Raw genomic sequence first — 16,619 nt, 5'->3', positions numbered from 1 at the left:
TGGCTGAGCCTCGAAGACAGGGAGGTGCGCCCAGCTAATGGGGACTTTCTTTATGGTGCTTCACAGAAGGAAAGGAGGATGGCAGTGACAGGAAACGTGATTGTTGATTTTAAGTTGTCATTTTTATATGGATGAGAATTGGGCAGGTGACTGTAGACAGGTGGGGACGGAGCCAACGGAGAGGGTGGGAGTGAAGAGGAAGAAACAGGGCACAGTGATGGAGACGGGGCTTCGGGAGACAGGAGGGGGTGGGTGGGGTAGAGGGACCCCTGTTGAGTGGGAGGGAGGCCAGCGCTTTCCCCGGGGAGAGGTGAGGTGCCCCCAGCAGATGCCCTCCCTCACCCCTTCCTCTGCAGAGGGTCCCACCTCTGGCTCCGGCAGGAAGAGGCGCTGTTGTCATGTCATGCACCAATGCTAACCTCTCCACTTCTGTGTTCGATTACAGGTACACCTTTGGTACTTATTTTGCTACTTAATAGTGCAGCATTTTTAGCACCTTGAACAGTTAACGTGCATCCAATAAGTAGTAAACTGTTTTACTCATAAGGGAAGGAGACCAAGCAGGGATATGTCTACTTTTCTTCGAGCATGGGGGAATAGGACTGGATCGGATGTCAGGAGTGTCATTTACGGGTGTGCGATCTCGTGCAGACCACTTCACTCCTCTGGGCTTCAGGTTCCTCCCAGCGGACTTTGGGGAATGGGCTAAATCATGTCAACATCCACCTTAGCAGTAACGTCTGTTGGTCCCGGGATGGATCATTGTGCTTCTCAGACGCAGCTGAGGGTGTTTTGTGCCCGAGGCACGCTGAAATAAGAGTGGAAGGACGGACAGTCAGATGTGAGCAGGGAGCTGGTGGGCAGGTTGAGGAAGATGAGCTCTTAATGTACGTGGGTGTTTTCTTCATTGCTCCATGCTAAAATTAGACTTTCTTATTATTCTGGATGCTTTTTAATGCTGCTCATAGGTGGGCGCTGTGATGTTCTGACTTGTGTTTAACTTACACCTGGATGTGTTAAATACAAGCTTTGGTAACTGTATTATTTTCTTATCAGCTTGTTTTCAGGTTCATTTTCAAGAGAGGATATAATTAGGCAGAAGTTGATTATCTTGATATTTAGGATTTAGCCCTAGTTCTCTGGCAGTTTGATCTTGAGGAATTTATAAATAACGATTTCGTGCCCTGCTCTGGTAGAGGAGGTTCGTAAGTAGTACACTTCTGTGGAATTACAAGTAGAATTTGAAGGCTAAGAAGAAAAGAAAGGAGATGCTTATGCTTAGCTCTGACATTCCATACCATTACTGTAGCATGGCTACAGGTTTGGGTCTGAGATTCCTAGTGAGCAAAGCAAAAAGGGAAATGCAACTATAATCACATTGTTTAATAGCCTTTTGTTGGGGGTACCTAGGGTGAGAGAAATAGTAGAATTAGTTTCTAGGAGAAGCAGAGCTTTTTCTAGCACTTAAATATAAAAATTTCTCATATCGCCTTAAACCAATGTTTCTGATAGTATATATAGTTGTCCCTTGGTATACATGGGGTATTGGTTCTAGTTTTCAAAATTACATTGACCTCAGAATTCTTTATCTCCTTACATTACTTTTAACAATTACTAGACTTATAGCAAATTTGGTTATCACTTGTTTGGGGCTGCCTCTGCCTAACTGGTAGGTCCTGTTAGCCTTCACTCCTGGGTCAAGACTCCTTACTGAGGCAGAGGGCACAGTGCTTGGTCACTTGGTTGCTGTGGGATCAGTGGGCTGGGACTTGAGTTCTGGCTGTCTGGCTCACTGGCTGTGTGGCCATCAGTGGGACAGTTGTCTTTTCTGGACTCAGGTTTCTCATCTGTAAAATTGGGATAGTAATAATATCTACCTCATGGAATCATAGCGTAGAATAAGTGTCAGGGCCAGGCACCGTGGCTCATGCCTGCAATTCCGGCACTTTGGGAGGCCAAGGTGGGATGATCATTTGAGCCGAGGAGTTTTGAAGAACTGAGCAACATAGTGAAGACCCCATCTCTACAAAAAATAAAAAAATTAGCTAGCATGGTGGTGCACTCCTGTAGTCCCAGCTACTCTGGAGGCAGAGGCAAGAAGATCACTTGAGCCCAGGAATTTGAGGCTGCAGTAAGCTATGATCATGCCACTGCACTCTAGCCTGCGTGGCACAGCAAGACCCTGTCTTAAAAAAAAAAAAAAGGGTAAGTGTGTCACTATATGTAAAGCAATCAGTACTATACTTAGCATAAGTAATTAACAAATGTTCAATATGATTATAATTAATGCTACCCCCCTTCTGGAGCTTGCTTTGATGACACTTTCTTCCTCAGTTGCTGGGTACTAACGAACTAGGCTATTTCTTGGGTAGCTGTGTGCTTTTCTTTATTCTGGTGAAGAGAATCTTTATTCATCTTTCACAATTGTCTGTTTTCATGGTTATCTCCATTATACTGTGAGCTGGTTGAGGGCAGAGATCAAGTCTATCACATTTTGCATATCCAGCCCCTGGCCTGGCATCGGGACTCGATAAAGGATTTTCAGTGCCTATGGCAGGAAGCCGGGCCTCTAGGCATGTAGAGAACCTGGTTCCATGAAGACACTTCTGCCCAGGGCATGTGCATGCACATAAATTGTCACCGCCGTAGACTAACATCTCTGCCTTAAGGTCGTGTCTGTTCCTCTGTACGGTTTTGTTGAATGCTGAGGAAATCATTTAATTCCTATTGTTCTTGAAGTTTATCTAATAACAGAGACCTGGCACCACACAAATTGAGAGTTCAAAGAATGTCTCAAGTTGTTTTGGGAAAGGTGCTAAGCACAGACTGTTAGTAATAGCCAGCCTGATGCAGAAATGTCTGATAACGCCTTAGAGCTCTGAATCTGAGTGGGAGAAAATTCTATTAGGTGACTGTACTCAGCGGAGAGGGAGAGTCTTTATTTTTCTGTGATGGACCAAAGAGCTACAGAGAAAAATCAATGATGAGATTTATAAGTAGGAAGCAATTAAGCTTAGATTTTTTTTTTTTTTAAAGGAAGGGAATCATAAAATGTCACACGTTCTCTTAGAATGAACTGATGCACATAAAAATCTACTAAATTTAAGGAATAATAAAAAATTTGCCTCTGTTGTACTTTAGAGCCATTTAGGGAAGACAGCAGGAGAAGTGCAAGTTCAGGGAAACTGAGAAATGGAGTGTAGAGGGAAAAACAGCTCAAGGAAGTATTGACAGTCATGAAGTAGCGAAAAATGCAGGCGATAACAGAGACAGTCTCAGGGAGAGACCAAGGAGGCCTCTCTAAGGAAAGCCCGGCTGAGATTGTCCGTCTCAGACAGGGTGATCAGAGAAAACAACAGTGCTCCTATTAAAGAACCAGATACAGAGAGAGCAACACACCGGCCCAGAGAGAGCTGTAGTTTTTAGGGTCCTTTTGCAGGGAAGGGTAAAGCCCTGTTGTGTATTCACAACCCCAGGCATAGCTGCGGTAGGCGACGCGTGCCGCCCTCACTTGAACGGTGTGACGAGCTGCGAGGTGGAGTCGTCATCTGCACAGTATAGAAGGGAAGGGGAGCGGCGGGAGTGTTAAGTGCCTTGCCTAAGCTTTCCCAGTTGACCTGAGGCTCTCACAATCTCACACGTTTGCTGTTCCCCCTCGCACACAAGACGTGACGATGCTTTCGGGCTTTCGGCACGGGCTGGAGGCCAGAATCGGTGTCTAAGAGGTTCTCCACATAATTCTGAGTCTGCTTTTTAAAGAAAAATGGTTTTAAAATGACACCCATTTATTATGTGAGCATGCTGCAGGGTAACTCATTCCACCAGAAATAAAGCAGCATTGACTCAATGTCTCTTTTACCTGGTGCCACGTGGAGCGGGCGAGTGCTCTGTTTGCCACCACAGCAGTGACAAGACGCTGCCCCTGTGTCATCTTCTGTTACCTGGTTCTGCAGACCTCAGATCCTGGAACTCACAAGTGAATGCATTTTGTATGCCGTTTCCCCAGTGCCCTAAATTACTCACACCAAGGAACCGCTGTTGAGATGAAAAACAAAACCCCGCAACGCTGCTGCTGCTGCTTCATCACGGGGAAATGATTTCTGGGCTTAGGTGGCTAAGCTCCTTACCCTCACTTTGCTACAAGAAGACATGTCCTTGGCACATTAGGCAAGAAATTGAAGTTATCTTACAAATTATTTCATGGGAGTAATTAAAAAAAACTTGCATTAAAGTTGTGCCTAGAATGACCCTGTGTTAGCAAGAAAAGCGCTTCATAAACTTGTTAGCAATGGCTAGTGTTGTTATTGATTCCGCGGACTGGATTGATGCAGAACTGCTAGAGCAGGGGTTTGGCTTTCCATGTATGGCCTGTGGGCCAAATTCGGCCGACTGCCTGGTTTTGTAAATAAAGTTTTATTGGGACACAGCCATGTCTATTTGTTTATATATTGTCTGTGTATGTATGCATGCATGCTGCTGTTGCTACGGTGGTGACCATATGGCCTGGAAGTCTAGAATTTTTACTCTCTGGTCTTTTATAGAAAAAGTGTTCAGGAACCTGTGTGGGAACCACAGGTCTTTTGCAGGACTGCAGTGAGGTTGACGTCTCCTGGGCTGTTGTTTGCACCTGCTCCCTGAGCTGAGCATGCAGTTTGGGGATGTGGCGTCCCCCAAGTTCCCCGGGGGCAGCCTGCTTGGCTCTGTCAGCCTGACGCCCCCAGCAGAAGGGCTTTGAGATGCAGGCTCCCCACGAAGTGTCTCTCAGCCTCCACAGGGCTCCAGATTGAGCCAGGTGAGACTCCCCCAAGGTCCTTTTGGCTCCACCTTCTTCGTCACATGCTTCCAATCAGCTGCCATCTCTGCTGAGTTTGACTCCTGAGGCATCTTTCCCACAGGAGCCCTCTCTGGATGTCATGCCAGCGCTGGCCTGCAGAAGGTCCTTTCTCACCAGGACTCTGGAAATAGCTGCCTTGGCAGTCCCCGTGACCCCGTGCTACCTACGCAGCGCTGCCAGGTTAATGGCACTGAAGGGCGGCTCCTGCTCAAGAACCTCCCTTGGTTCCCCCTCGACCTCACAATCAAGGGTGGACCCTCAGTCTGGCCTTCAAGGTTGTTTTTATCTCAGATAATGGCCCACAGCGCTCTGAAGCCACATGGTATTCCTCCCTTTCCGCGGGGGTGGTCTGAACGCTCCTTCTGCCAGCCTCCTCCACGCCACTGATCTTTGCTCTTGAAACGTAGCAGCCCCATCCCCTCGCACATCTATTAAATTCTGGTTCCTCCTTGCTGCATGCAGGCATGTTATCCTGCACACACAGCCAAATGCATGTTCTCATTCCCTGGAGCTGTTGGCCACTGTATTCTGTCTCCCTGTTGCAGGTATGGTGTTGTAGGTTGTTTCTTTCTGCCCTCCCCAGACTGTAAACTCCTACAGGGCAGGGATTGTCTCTTTATTGTGGTCACATTTCCTGCACCTCCCACAGAACAGGCACTTGGGTGTGTGGAATTGAATTTGCAGTGGAGTCACGCAGCATGCACACCAGCGATGTGGCTAGCTTTTTAATGTGCACCTGCTGTGGGCCAGCTTCCCTGATATGTGACCTTGTTAGTGCCCACAGAAGCAAACGTTATTGTCCCCACTGCACAGGTGTGCAAATGGACACAGGCAGATCCTCTTGACCAACTGCTGTCAAAGCCAGATTGGAACTCGAGGTGCCCCTTCTCCCGAACTGCGCTGACGTGACCAGGCTGCACTGGTGGAAACATCCGTGCATACACAGTGCCTCTGCCACGTGATATGCGTGTACCTGTGCTCGCACGCAACTCTACCTGCCTGCATATTAGAATCACCTGGGGAGCTCTGAAAATACAAATGCCCAGGCCCACCTCTCACAAATTGTGTCAGAGTCTGGGGTTGGTAAGGGCACAGGCACTGGTGTTTTTCAAAGCTCTCCAGGTCATTCCAGGCTCTACCACTCAGGCCAGCGTGAGAAGGTGGGCACACCTCTGGGGGGGCTCCTGAGGGCAGTCCTGAGCTTCTGCTGCTGCCCCAAGGAACTTGGCTTCTTGTTCAGTGAGTGCCTGATAAACTTGCCCCTGGCTGGCACCTTTTGAAAGTGAGGAAGGGCTCATGTGTCCTTGGCCATGGCCTCTGAGTGCTTCCTGTCTTATGGCGTTTATGACAGCCTGGGCTCAAGTTCTTTCTTTTGGGCTGAGTGTGACTCTGGGACCCTGAGAGGTGAGCCTCCCTAAAATGCAACTCACGTTTCCCACGTGAGGAGAGGGTGTCTCTATGAACTGGAAATGAGGAGTTATTCTGAATTCGAATATAACCTAAGAAACAAACTCTTCAATCTTTTGAACGGGGTTAGGCTTGTTGAGGAGAGGAAGTCCAGTAGAGCTGAGGTTCTCAAAGTGGGGTCCCCCGATGAGCAGCGCCAGCCTCTCCTGGGACCTTGTTAGAAATGCCAATCCTCAGATCTGCTAAATCAGAACTCTGGGCTTGGAGCCCTGGAGTCTGATACCCTCCAGGAGTGACTTTGCTGCCAGTAAAGGTTGAGAGCCTGGGTTCTAGATTGATCGTGAGTGTGAGCCTGGACGCCTGGGCGGTCCGTGGTTCTTCTCCCCAGCTGGGCGTCAGAGGCAGCGGGGGGCTTTATAACGCCTTGGATTTCAGGTCTTGTCTCAGGGTTTGGGAATCTCTATGTTTAACACGTGTTCCAAGAGAGTCTGAAATGCATGTCAGTTTTTTTTTGGATTGTGGAAGTAGAAACCTGATGAATACTGCATTCTGGTCATGATAACTTCACATCCACTGGCCCGGGATAAGGGCGCTTCCTCTTTCCTTTTGCTGCAGGAGTCGCTGCTCCTTTCTGTCTAATCACCAAGACATTTTCCACCAGCCCTGTTACCCATTAAGTAGAGACGGCCATTCCCTTTAACATGCATCTTCCTCATTGCCCGTCATTCACTGCCACATAAAAGCCACAAGTGGGCTTTATGACCTCATGCATACTTAATTAGTCCATCTTCTCAGAATTGTGTTTTAAGCGAGTGAAAACATTAGCCTCTGATCTAATTGATCTGCAAAGCATCATTTCAGAATCTTTATGGGACTTAACTGTTGACCTAGACTAGCGTCGCTGGGGCCTGGGAGAGGCCACAGGTCAGGGATGGAGAGACCCTGCTACTTCCTGTCCCCCCCTGTGGGTTGCTCTGCGAAGAGCAGATGTGAGCCAGACAAGCGCTGCAGGCGTTTCTGTTTTGCCCACAGCTGTCTCTGTCCCCACCACCCTTATCTGTCATAACTGTGCACACCTGCATGATATTTTATGACAGGGCACACCTGCTGAAATGGAGCAGGTGTCATGTTTCAGATTGTTGTCTGGTGTGTATGTCATTAAGCCTCACAGCAGAAATGAGACATGGCTTCTGTTCCAAACCTTCCTCTTACTCTGTCACCCTCCTCCCGCCACGGTGGAGGTTTGAAAGATGCAGACCCACCACACTGCTCGAGGTGACTCTCCAGGGGACTCTGCTAAGATATGTCCTTCTCCACTTCTGCATCCAGCCTCTTTTGGGCCTCACACAAAGGCCTCAGTGCGGCTCCCCGAAGTCCCCCACCTCCCAGGCCTCCAGGCTGCCTTCCTTTTTGTTCCCACGCTGTATCGCCTATTGTACACCCCGTTAGAGCATTTATTTATTCCATCACGTTTGTTTGTATTACCAGGGGAAAAAGTGAGTGTGTTTTCACTTGCCCAAACCTTTCAGAGAGAACTTCTTTGGGAGTATTTGAAAGCCAAGTGAATGAAGTCAGGACTAGCTAAACTTTTTTTCTTGAAAACTGCAAATACTTGGCATTTGAAAAATAATAATGTGATCACATAACTGGGGCTGAGTGAGTTGTGAGCTGGCCTTGACTTGGTTACAAAGCACAGAGGAAGCAGGAGTCAGGGTTGGGATGCTGGCGACAGAGGGTGTCTGTGGATGTTATGACGCTGCTCTGGAGAGACGGACCGCAGTGATGTGCGTCATTTCGTTAGCCACGTGCTGCTCACCCCAGTTAGAATCGCCTGGGGAGCTTTGAAGACATCCCAGGGCCCAGGCTGTTCCCTAGAACAATTGAGTCAAAGTCTAGGTTGGGACCAGGTGGCTCTAATCTGCAGGTAAGGTCAAGAACCACTCTGCTAACGGAGTCTGTTTAAATGTGTGGGTTTGACAATGAGGCTAAGAGGAATCACCTGGCTACGCTGTTATTTTACAATAAAGGGCAATGGAGGCATGCTAACAGCACAGGTGTGCATGTGTGTGCACAGATACACGTGTGTGGGCACTGCAGAGAGGCTGTGGATGCACAGTTGTTTATAGCAATGTCTGCATTTACACATTTAGAGGAAGGCTAGGTCCATGTGACTCTCCTTCCCACCCTTTCCTTATCAGACACACCCAGTCGGTCAACAGACCCAGCCCAGTCTCCCAGAAATAGAATTCTGCCCTAAAATGCATCCCACATCTTTTCTTGTTCATGTCCATGGCCATTGTATTGACTCGAGCCCTTTCTTGTTCTCTCAATAATAGCCCAGCTGTTTTCTCTGCTTGCGTTCATTTATTTACTCTTCCCCATCCATTCACCACACCTGGCATGACTCATGCTTTTAAAACCTTTGATGTTGGTGGTGGCACAGAAATATGATGCCGATAACAGTCAGAGCCAACCCTTAGCTAGCGTTCACGCACGTGTCGTTCACTCCTGGTGCCGGCTCCGTAGGGCAGCACTCGTCTCCCTGCTTTACACATGGGGAAGCCGCAGCACAGAGCAACTGGGCCCTGGTCGCCCAGAGTCAGGATGGCCCCAGGTGGCCCGGCCCCAGAGTCTCTGCTTCTCTGCCCCTCCCCATGTGCTCCTGCCATGTAGCGGAAGGCTGCTCTGTGCTGGCAGACTTTTCATACGTTATTTCTAATCTTCACATCCGTTTTGCCAGATAGACATTATGATCCCTATTTCGCAGAATCAAGGTTGGGAGAGGTTAAATAAGTTGACTGAGACCGCAGACCCGATTAAGGAAATAACAGCAGAGATTCAAACCAGGTTTTCCGCACTCCATGATCTGCATTCCTTCTACCTCACTGCTTGGGATTGTCTGAAATCACCACAGTGACATTTGTGGCTCTTTATAATCTGTCCTCACCCCAGCTTTCCAACTGTGTTCTACTCCATGGTTAAATCATGTCACCTGACTTTTGCTCATGCTGTTCCCTTTGCCTGAAATGCTCTTCCCTGCCCTCAAGGGCCTCATTCAGCTGTCAGATCTCCCATGACAGGGACTCTTGGCTTGCTCATGATACGCCATGTGGAACTTGCATACAGCAGGAGGGAAACCATCTCATCTTCTTGCCACCCCAAGAAGCCCTATAATAATGCACCTCTTCCTGGCGCCCTCCTAGTGTGGTATTTACATCACAGATGTAACCGCCTGTCACTTTGTGTTATACCTGGGCACATGTCTACTTTCCTGCTAGGTGGCATCTTCAGGCCAGGTGTCTTCTCTTCCTCATTTTTCTATCTTTTGTGTCTAGAGCACTGCCAGGCAGATAGCAGACGTACAGTAATTATTTGTTAAACAAATGTAGGGTAGACCAGAATGCAAAAAGCAGGGAAAATCATAAAAATATTCACTGGGAGGGCCCTTGGCACAGCTATAGTGCCTAGAACAGTCAGGGCTGTATTTACCTGGGGGCCTCTAGGGACATCTATGTTGTTTGGAAATTTCCAGAAGGAAGCAAAGAGCTAATGATTATCCTACTGGGTTAATCTAGCTTGTCCATTTTGCCACCTAGGTTTTTAAGTTTGTTTTTATTTATTTTCTTTAGGTTGGCTTTGCTAACCTGGTAATAAAAAGCCCCGGCTCCTGTGTCCTCCCAGCATGGACTTTATCTGTAGTGTATTTTGGGGAGTGTGTGTAAACTGTGGTCTTCAGGATTTTTATAGGACTTCATGGGCCCTCTGTAGTGGTGGCGTGTGGGGTGGGGGAATAGTGCTTGGGAAGAGGGGGTAGAACCTTTCAGGCTGGAAACAGGTGCCAAGAAAAACGTCTTTGCTCTTGGGAAAGTGAATTCTTTAACCGTTGAATTAGGGTTATGATAGCGAGTTAACGTTTTTTCCTGATTCTTCAGGTTTAACTCAATTTGTACAGCTGCCTTTACGCCTGTGCCACTAACGCCAGGTGGAGGGTCCGGGAAGGGCAGGGTGCCCCGTTTGGGGGTGGGGGGTTAGGGGGCTGGCGGGGAAGGAGACCCCCAGGCGCGCTCTTTGATTGGCCTTGACCTTTCCTCCTGCCCCCCCAGGTGAGCGTCCTGACCACGCTGGAGCGCAGGTTCAACCTGCAGAGCGCCGACGTGGGCGTGATCGCCAGCAGCTTCGAGATCGGGAACCTGGCGCTCATCCTCTTCGTGAGCTACTTCGGGGCGCGCGGGCACCGGCCGCGCCTCATCGGCTGCGGCGGCATCGTCATGGCGCTGGGCGCGCTGCTGTCGGCGCTGCCCGAGTTCCTGACGCACCAGTACAAGTACGAGGCGGGCGAGATCCGCTGGGGCGCCGAGGGCCGCGACGTCTGCGCCGCCAACGGCTCGGGCGGCGACGAGGGGCCCGACCCCGACCTCATCTGCCGCAACCGGACGGCCACCAACATGATGTACTTGCTGCTCATTGGGGCCCAGGTGCTCCTGGGCATCGGTGCTACCCCCGTGCAGCCCCTGGGGGTCTCCTACATCGACGACCACGTGCGGAGGAAGGACTCCTCGCTCTACATAGGTAGGAGCTGCCCGGGCTCGCGTGTGTGTTGACGGTGGATAGAAAGGTGGCCCTGGACTTTGTGCCAGAGCACTGGGTCTCAGACTTGACGGCACACCTGGGGTTTGTGAAAAATTCTGGTTCCTGGGTTGCACCCCCAGAAATTCTGGTGTAGTTGGTCTGGGGTGCAGCCTGGGTGTGGAGCATTTTTGTTTTAAAGCTCTCCAGGTGGTGCTAATGGACAGGCGGATTTGAGCTTCACTGTGCTGGAGCACTTACAAACCTCGAATGGGAAGGCCGTCAGGAGGACTGTTGTGTTTATCTGCTTTGTGTGTGTGTGTGTGTGTGTGTGTGTGTGTGTGTGTGTGTGTGTGTGTGTGGGTGTGGCCTTTGGGCTATCTGGTATTAGCCTCCAAGGTATACGTGGGGTCTACACATTTGAAACCTCAGCTTTTAAGAATCAAAATGATCTCCTGGTCATTGTCCTATTGCATCTCAAAAGGAGAGGCAATTTCGTTGCCAGCATTTGGTATAATTCCAAGTTGGTGACTTCTGATAATTTTTTTCAATAACGGGGTTATGCACGGGTACAGGATATTTAGAAAGAAATAAGGTATTTGTGTTTTAAAAAAATTATTTTGCACAGTCATAGTTTCTGATATTTTATACCAGAAGGAGGGAAGCCACGTGCAGGTCTAGGGTTAAGAAACTCCTAAGTGGCGGGTTGCTCATGTGGCAAACGGATTCTCAGTAGCTTCTTGTGGGCACTGTTGGAGGGTCACTTGCAGAGTGAGGGCTGGCCTGCCCAGCATCTCCGTTACACGAAGTATGTTCTGTCTCCCACAAGCTGTTGGATTGTTCTGACACATCCCAGTCACTGAGTGCTAAGCTTTGAGAAAATTACCTCCACCTGGGAAAGCTACGTGCCTCCCGAAAGCAGTGTGCCTTGAGGTATGAAGTTAATTATATTATGGAGGTTTAACTTAAAATAGAATCTGAACTGAATTTGACATAAAGCTTCCTACCTGTCAAGCTGCCACCTTACACTGCCCAGGCTTTCTGAGATAGGATGATTTGGAACCAGTACACACCGGGATGCTGATTGTTCCCTGTGCCTTTCTGTCCCAGCTATGGAATAGATGCCTTTATTGAGCAATTGTGTTGCAGATGTTTTGGCTCTCTGGGGTTGGGCTCAGGGCAGAACAGGTGGAGAGTATGTGCTGCCCCATCACCAGTGAGCCTGGGCTGGGCCTGCCTCTGGAACACAAAGAAGACAGCTCAGGCCACAGGGGGCTAGGGTTTCTATTGTTGTGTCTAAGTGGGTATGGGCTGGGAAGGGGACTAGGGGACTCATTTACCTTTTGTTGCCTTTAAAGCTTGAGCGACAGCCGCTCCATGTGAGTGTTTTGCAGACCAGGGTGTGGGCTACAACATGTAGCCAAAAAGGTCTCCTGAGATCCCGCCAGCTAATTGGTCTCTGACTTTGACTGATGTCACTCTAGGACCCTGGGAGAGTTGTTTTCTGGTAGCAATAACAGGAAGTAGATAAATCAGAGCACAGGAACGAAATGGGCAGTGAAAAGCTGAGTTCTTGTCTCTGATGATAGAATCAAGTAGAAAAATTTCTCTCCAGAATCTCCCCGAAGTCATACCAGTGCCAAATCACCCGTGCCTGGGGCTTCCTGCAGGAGTCTCTGAACACTCTCTGAAAGTATTCCCTGATGAGTTAAGCTCTGGCATTCCCCACCTCTGGATGGGCTTGTTTTGTATGTGCCATGCTTTAGGATGAGGAGGCATTTTGGTTTGGGGCATGGGGGTGGGGAGGTGGAGGCTTGGACTGTAGGGCTGACCGTTCGAGGCAAGGGGCCTTCTTGAATTCTGAGGCCTTGTCTGTAGGATTTGTGTTGAATCTTTGGTAGGAACAACCGTTCAGTCAAATTTCTATTTGGGTACCCTACTCCTTCCTCTGACGGTTAAGTTGTCAGAGAGTTGGGAGAGTGTCTGTTGGTGGCTCTGGTATATATGACTGAATTCCACCACATGATAGCACATGGCTGTGAAGAAGGCCGCTCTGAGTCTTGCTGAGCTGATGTCGTGGATCTTTGTTTATAGGGAGCAGCAGAGAATAAATAAACCTTTTGCACAGATTGGCCTCAATAGGTGGCCTTTTTTTTTTTTTTCTGTGCACGGTTTGAATTCTCCAGGAACAATTTAAGAAGACCGTGGCATATGCAGAACATAACCAGTTCATTTATTGTACAAGCCCTGAAAAAGCGTTTGTGATCACAAGAATATTTCAGCACTTATCTCCCGTAATAGGGAGCTAGTTCCTGAAGCCACTTAACTCTGCTTCGGGAACTGTTTGGGGGAGCCCACTGAACAGAATTGATATGAATTTATGGCTTCTTAACTCCCTGCAGAGAGGAGGAAAGTCTCCGATGCTGGGACTGTAAGTGTAAATGTGCACCCGTCAGGGTGGAATAGCACGTGTACCCCTGGTTCCAGCTCCTGCAAAGCTGGTCTGGACCAGCCGTCTGGTCATACGCCTTAAATGTGACACTGGATTGGAGATTGAAACGATTATAAGTATTGCACATGTGAAACACGGGCTTGTTCACAAGCCGATCCTTTTCTGTGGATGTCAGGAGGTAAGGGAATGACCAGAATGCACTGCTCAGGCTGCAAGTCATTGGTGATGAGACTTGTGGCCATGACGTCTGTGGCCATGCCATAGATCCCACGACAGCCAGGGGAAACGTGAAGCATTCCATCGTGAATCAAGCTGATATTTTCAACTAAATGACTTATTTGCTTTGGCCTTTCGTGGCTTAGCTGCTGCCAAACTCCTGTATCCCTGGATGGGCCTTTCACAAGGGGCTCCTCGGGCTCACCGTTCTGCGGCCAATCCTTTCCAGTGTGTGTGTGTGTGTGTGTGTGTGTGTGTGTGTGTGTGTGTGTGTCTGTCTGTGTGTGTGGGCTGGGTGGGCGGGTGCGGAGCTGAGGGAGCTCATTACTAGGGGACAAACTGGATGAATGGGGACTTTGCTGGCAGGCTTTTCATTACGGCAGCACGTGGCACCCAGCCTCACAGTGCAGCCAGACAATGACCCGTGGGTGGCATGTGGCACTGTTTGTTCCTAGAGGGACTACATGAGCAGGGTGGCAGTGAAAACCCTTTGGCCTCTACTGGGGTCCGGGAATCGATTCTTTGGGAGTCTAGACATGCCTCTAGCTCCAGGTTGTGATCTTCCATTAGCCCAGTTTTCTTAGCTGTCCTTCTGTTTCTCCAAGTTCAAAACACAAGTTTTACTTGCTTTTTCTGACAGTATAAGTTGGGTGATGTAATAGACTCATTCTGTCTTTTTATTAGGTTGCTGCATTAGTTGGTTTTTGCCACCCCCCCCACTTTTTTTTTCCAAGGAGGGAAAAGGCAAAATGAGAGTGGTAAAGATTTTTTTTTTTTTTGAGACAGAGTCTCACTGTGTTGCCCCTGGCTAGAGTGCCGTGGCGTCATCCTAGCTCACAGCAACCTCAAACTCCTGGGCTCAAGCGATCCTCCTGCCTCAGCCTCCCAAGTAGCTGGGACTACAGGCATGCACCACCATGCCCGGCTAATTTTTTCTATATATTTTTAGTTGTCTGATTAATTTCTTTGTATTTTTAGTAGAGACGGGATCTCGCTCTTGCTGGTCTTGAACTCCTGAGCTCAAACGATCCGCCCGCCTCGGCCTCCCAGAGAGCTAGGATTACTAAAGATTTTTTTAAATGGCTTTATTCCTAGTTAAAAAGTATTACATGTTCACTGTTTACAGTTTTGGAAATATTAACAAAGGATAATTAGAGAATAGTTACTCTTAGCTTTATGATGTATATAATTCTAATCTTTTTTTTGCATTGGTATGCTTTTCTGCAAAAAATGTTGATGATAAACCGTGTTTTGTAATTTCATTTCTCTTAATATTTCATGAGTATTTCTGTTACTAAATATTCCCCTATGACATTACTATATACATAATATTCCCTTGTGAATATATACCAGAATATTTAATGCTTTCTGTTGTTGGACATGGGTTTTTAGAATTTTTGCTGTCATAGACAAAGCAAACAGGTAAACTGGAATTTGGAGAGTTTAAGTAACTTATGATCATTTAGCTGGATGGGGCTAGGCTCTGGATCTGAGAGAGATACTTACTCCAGGTACATCTGGGATCTGCTCACAAGGCTGGGATAGGAGGTCGAGGGTGGTAGATGGTTCAGGGGGTCAAGTGCAAGACAAGGCATTCCATAAGACAGCCTGAAGCCTTCAGGGAATAAAACTTGCAGGAACCAGGAAGGCAGGAAGACAGCCACGTGCCTCAAATCTAGGGAGAGAGGAGCTACCGGAATGGAGAATGGGTGTCAGAGCCAGAATGGAGAGTTAGGGGTGGGTTGGAGAGAGAGGAGGTGATGCTAGCTAGCAGTTCAGGTCTTGGTTCTGGAAAGAGGTGGTGGCCCTGTCTCATGGTGCTTCGAGTAGAAATGGGTGCACATAAGAGCTTAGACTTCTGGGGCAGGGGCAGCCAATTTGTTCCATCCCCTGTTCCCCTGTCCCCAGCGATGGGGACGACATACCTTCACATGGCCGTTCCTTCCATTCTTGCCCTGCAGTAGCCATTAGGACGTTTTCCTAATGCTGCGTTAGAAATAAGCTCCTTACAACTTCTCACACCCGGGTTCTGGTTCCGCCCTCTGGGTCCACCATAAAAAATTCTGATTCCTCTTCTGTATTCTTATGACTCTCCAAACAGTTGAGTGCTAACCTTTCATGGGTAGGGAGGGGGCACCTAAAGCTTAGCTCTTCTATGCTAAGACCTTCATTCCTTTCTTCATGGGGTTTCCTGCCACCCTTCTGCTGCTGTTTTCCTCTTAAAGAGGGATGCCAAGGGCTGGGAGCTCGTTACTGAGGGGACAAATCCAGACAAATGGGGGATGTGGGATACGGGCACCTTATTAGTTGCTAGTGCTGCTGTGGTTTAAACAACAGAAATGTATTTTCTCATAGTTCGAGAGGCTGAAGGTATAAGATTAAGGTGCCAGTGGGGTTGGTTTCCTTTGAGGCCTCCTTCCTTGGCTTACAGGTGGCTCCCTTCTTGCTGCCTCGTCATGTGGCCGTCTCTGTGCGTGAATGCCCCTGGTGTGTGGGTGTCCAAATATCCTCCTCTTACAAGGACACCAGTCAGATTGGGTTATGGCCCATCTGTATGAGCTCATTTAACCTTAATTACCTCTTTGAAGGCTCTATCTGGTAATATAGTCACGTGCCTTGGTACTGGGGGTTAGGGCTTCAGTGTAGGAATTTGAGGGAGGGATGCAATTGAGCCCGTAACAGTCAGCAAAGGGACCAGTACCAAGCCAGAACTAGACTCCTGCCTCTTTTGCCTTAACTTTTTTTATGAGGAGCTGCATTGTTATTTTTTTCCCCCAAAGTACCTGAGAAATTACTTGAGGATATAGGTTTCTTTTTTTTTTTTAACTTTTTAATTTGAAATAATGATAGAATGACAAGCTGTTGCAAAATATAGGGATGTCCCCTGTACCCTTCATCCAGTTTCCCCCAGTGGTAAAGTCATGCATAATTAGAGAGTAATATCAAAACCAGGAAATTAACATTAGTACGATGCATAGAGTTTATTCAGATTTCACCAGTGTTACATGCACTCATTTGCATGTTTCTGTGTGTATAGTTCTGTGTAATTTTATCAAATGTGGATGATGTTTTAAAAATGAATATCAGGATCAAGATGAAACCAGATAGTTTTGAGTTACGTATGCTAGGCAGACGCACACATAG

The 16,619-nt window shown here is 48.1% G+C and overlaps 1 protein-coding gene across 1 annotated transcript in view; it reads left to right on the top strand.

The window, feature by feature from the left end:
• Positions 1-16,619, top strand: part of SLCO3A1 (solute carrier organic anion transporter family, member 3A1) — a 335,490-nt gene that overhangs the window by 81,422 nt on the left and 237,449 nt on the right. Inside the window, exon 2 of the mRNA XM_012643783.1 lies at positions 10,345-10,810. Within this exon, the coding sequence (XP_012499237.1) occupies positions 10,345-10,810 (466 nt within the window). The remainder of the gene's footprint in view (positions 1-10,344; positions 10,811-16,619) is intronic.

Source organism: Propithecus coquereli, unplaced genomic scaffold (genome assembly GCF_000956105.1).
Source record: "Propithecus coquereli isolate 6110/MARCELLA unplaced genomic scaffold, Pcoq_1.0 Scaffold20, whole genome shotgun sequence".
NCBI classification, from domain to species: domain Eukaryota; kingdom Metazoa; phylum Chordata; class Mammalia; order Primates; family Indriidae; genus Propithecus; species Propithecus coquereli.
Note: the sequence above shows the minus strand (reverse complement) of the source record. Positions and strands in the feature narration are given on the sequence as shown.